Source organism: Colletotrichum karsti, assembly GCF_011947395.1.
Source record: "Colletotrichum karsti strain CkLH20 chromosome Unknown Scaffold56, whole genome shotgun sequence".
Classification (NCBI taxonomy): domain Eukaryota; kingdom Fungi; phylum Ascomycota; class Sordariomycetes; order Glomerellales; family Glomerellaceae; genus Colletotrichum; species Colletotrichum karsti.
This window is the reverse complement of record NW_024065956.1, coordinates 201951-205855: the sequence shown is the minus strand read 5'-3', so window position 1 is coordinate 205855 and position 3905 is coordinate 201951. Positions and strand designations below refer to the sequence as shown.

Below are 3905 nucleotides of genomic sequence, written 5' to 3'. Positions count from 1 at the left end.
AACAACGAAGATCGGGGCAATACAGAAGGGATGAACTACGGTTTCGACGACTCTCCCGTCCGGAAATAAGACGATCTCCGTGATTCAAGCCTAGAAAGCTCCTCGACTGAGCGGATGGGGGAATGTTGCGTGGTACCCTCTGCAATCACCTCCGATACAACTTCTACTGGCGATGGTTTGGCTGGAAGGTTTGAGTCTGCAGGCCCAATTACCAGAAAAGGCTTCGTATCTGACAACTCTTGACAGCAGCTCCGAAGCATCCAGCCCGAGGCAAAGCGAAGCAGTCGTACACTCCGAGACTATAAAGAAAAGACTGGGATCCCGACATACTTGGACCATTTTCTCGAAAGTCTCGGCGGCCCTCCTTCTCCTGTCCTTGATGGTATCGTCGAGTTAAAGGCCCAAAAGCGGCCTTGTCTGATGGGGGACAATCATGCATCAAAGACCTATCGAATCGGAACCATGGCAGCATTGTTTCAACAAGATCCCAGTGCTCTTCTGGAACCCAATCGAAGCGTCGAACACGAATGACTGTTTGAAGCGCTGTCGATGTTGGCAAGACCCGTTGGAGTTTCAACAATCGACCCCTGCGAAGTCTGGAGAATGATGTCCAACAACTACATCCCTCAATCTGGCATTTGCGAAATGGTCAACAAGAGCAACATGTGCTTGAAACGGTCAGGTACGATGGGGTCGTTGCTGACCGATTCACCCCAACACGATAGGATGTAAGGGAAGGAAGTAAGGTCGTGGAGAACACAAGGAAGTTTCGGTTCATTGATTCCTGCCTGAAGGTAGAGCAAGGTGCAGTGGGCTGAAATACATTGTCAACATCCTACGACGATTTCTGATACAGGACGCCTATTCTCTCCCTCCATTCATTTCAGACCCAGAATCTCGCCGTTCGGTAGAAATCATCGACCAACTACTTCTGCGCCAACCCTTTTCAAACACCACAGCCATCGCAAGCTCCAAGTCCTGGCGCACAGCCTCACATATCGACCATGGCGCGAGACAAAGAATCCAGCATGGCCTGCACCGACGGTTGTCAGCCCGAGACTGACGCTGCTATCTCCCCGACGAAAAAGAAGAATCTCAGAAGACCCCTAAAGATTCAACAGCGTCCCACCACAACAGCTCTCACATCCCATGACTATAGAGAGGAGGATCCCGAGATCGGGATTGGTGTGGAGATGACTGAGTACTCGGACCACTCGAACACCTCGATGACAAAGTTCCAAGAACCAGCATCGCCACCATCGATCTATGAGGCTCCCATCGCCATCCCGGAAATGCCCATCTTTGAGGATTCCCCCACCGATCACGAGTCCGAAAAGCCCCCTGTCACCCCGAGAAGAGCCGCACCTCCAGTGGCGTCCAACAATACTTCCAACAAGGCCGATCCCAACGCAAGCCGCTTGGCAAAGAAGCAGAACGACACGATGTCCATTGCAGAAGACCCAAGAAAGTGCTACCGCGAAGGTCGCTCGAGGCGTTGAGAGACATCTGTCGGTTATCGGAGTTTTTGCACCATGGCAGAAGGTGGCCATGGCCAAGGGGGTGTACCAAACACCGGAGGGAATCTTGAACGAAATATGAGACTAGTGAGGCCATGCCGGGTCATTGTCGAGAGTCAAGCATCCGCGCATGTGGTATTGCGGATTGAATGGGCTGATTATCGAGGTTCATCAGGAACACCCACAAGCCTTCTTTCCGAAGACGGTTCCGAATATGCTATCATGGCTATTATGACCCCAAGGGATCAGACTACGTGCTCCCAGAGATTACTCTGCGAGCGGGGAGAGGCCGCATGTCGTGACCCTCACCTCGGATGAATGGAGAAAACTGTTGATTGAATTGGTTTTAAGAGGAAACATGCGCCAGGCTTTTCTTGTCAACCCATAGCTTTGCACGTCGGACTGGAAGAGCAGAGATATCAGAGGCATGTATATTGCTGCCGGTGGTGTATAGTTTCTCCCAAAGAGAGAAAGAGAGGGATGCAAGATATTCAGATAGTGTAACATCCCAATACATCGCTTATTCCATCAAGTAAATGCATAATGGTAAGGAACTTGAGATCTGACATCGCTCCATTGGCTCAGTATCCCAACGGACCAAGCACTTCGTTTCAATTTTCGCGACATCGAAGGTGAACAAGCCGGTTCATTCCTCAGCAGATTCATTACAACCCAACGCCATACTCCTGACATTCTTATAAAGTTTAGAACATTTTTCTGAGCTCAAGGGGGTAGATCTTCTCTTGAGTCTGGCTGCAGTGACTTGCATTGGGTCGTTGTCCGGCGGGCGCCGAGTCGGGACCCACATTTGCCGGAGCCCGGCCGGGAAACACCAGGTGCAATTTTTTAGACCACGGTTGGAAACGAAAACACTCGATTCTCGACACCGTTCCATTCAGCATTTCATCGGTCTTATATCTGCCCACCGTGCAGCGACTTCAATAAAGTGGCAAGAGGCTAGACACGCAGGCTGACCGGCACCCGAGAATGCGCCGATGGCTCACAAGCCCACAGCCAGTGCGGAGACTGTTGCATCTCACAAGCGGCGACACGTTGAGTCGGATATCCAAGCGACTTTGACGGGTTGGCTGCGCTAAGTCGAAGTCATTGGTGAGAGGCCGTCTGAATGAATAGTTGCTTTACTTCCTGCGATTCTATCCAATGATGGCGAAAATATGACTGGCAAGCCGCGCACAACGAAAAGCATGACTCTCCCGGCGCTCACAGGCAATATCAAGACTTAAAGACGGTTTAGAATGCGACGAGTAGATCAATAGAAACTGCAGGCGGAGACTCATCTCGAACAACGTCGCATCTTCCTCGCAAGAGGATGCAAGGGTTATTCCATACAACAGCAGCGGCAACTGGCAGAGGCAGCTGGGAACAGGAGTTGGCTTGTCTACAAGAGGTCAGAAATCCAGATGAGATGGCCGCTAGGAGTGTGCAAATGCGACATGGTCGAATCCCGAGTGTTGCTGGGAGAAAGACGGCGAAGCTCGTGGATGGAGAAACCGACCGGGTGGCTTGGGCCTGTGGCTGGTGCCTTTAGAGAAGCGGGCCCGACCCCCGCCAGCAACATCCAATCCAATTGGAAATTAGATGGATATCACTGCGCGGGCAATAGAACGTGACAAATGCAATACGCCGCGCAATATAATATAGCTACCCTTATAATCTAGTTATAGATATCTTATTATATTTAATAAGTATATATTTAATATTTAATATTCTAAAAGAATAAAACTCTATCTTAATAAGCTTTATAGTATATATAATAATATATAAATAGCCTTACTCTTAAGGTTAGAGGGGGTAAAACCTTAATAAGGGATATTAATCTATAAGAGACTATCTCTTTTATTAAGATTATATTATAACCCTTATTCTTTTATTTTCTTTTCTATCTACTTAAAATATCTTCTTTTTATATTTTTAATTTTATATTAGCTAATATTAATATCCTTATTAATATAATTATAAACCTTAATTATTATTTTTAACCCCTTAATAATATTAAAAATAATTACCCCTCTTACTTAAAGTATATTAAAAAAACTTTAAAGATATATTATATTAAAAATATTATAATAAATATTATTTTATTAAATAAATAAATAACTTAGAAATATTATATTATTTATATAATACTATAAAGATATTTAGATTAACTTATAGCTTAAATAGTATTTAAAATAGAGAATAAGCTATTAATAATACTCTATATATTATAATATAATAAGCTATATAATAACTTTAAATTTAATCTATTTAATACCTTAATAATAATAAGATAATATATAGAGGTATTAGTTAGGATCTAGATATATTAGATATAAGGTTAATAGTTTCTACTTTAGATATACTAGGTATAATTAGGCTTAAATTAAT

General features: G+C 44.7%; 1 protein-coding gene across 1 annotated transcript; it reads left to right on the top strand.

Moving 5' to 3' along the window:
• Positions 1-1004: 1004 nt before the first annotated feature.
• On the top strand, positions 1005-1499 carry CkaCkLH20_12242 (uncharacterized protein; the record flags this gene model as incomplete). Its single annotated transcript, XM_038894955.1, has 1 exon — positions 1005-1499. One exon carries the CDS (start codon positions 1005-1007, stop codon positions 1497-1499), a length of 495 nt encoding a protein of 164 aa, XP_038739739.1.
• Between the last annotated feature and the right edge of the window lie 2406 nt (positions 1500-3905).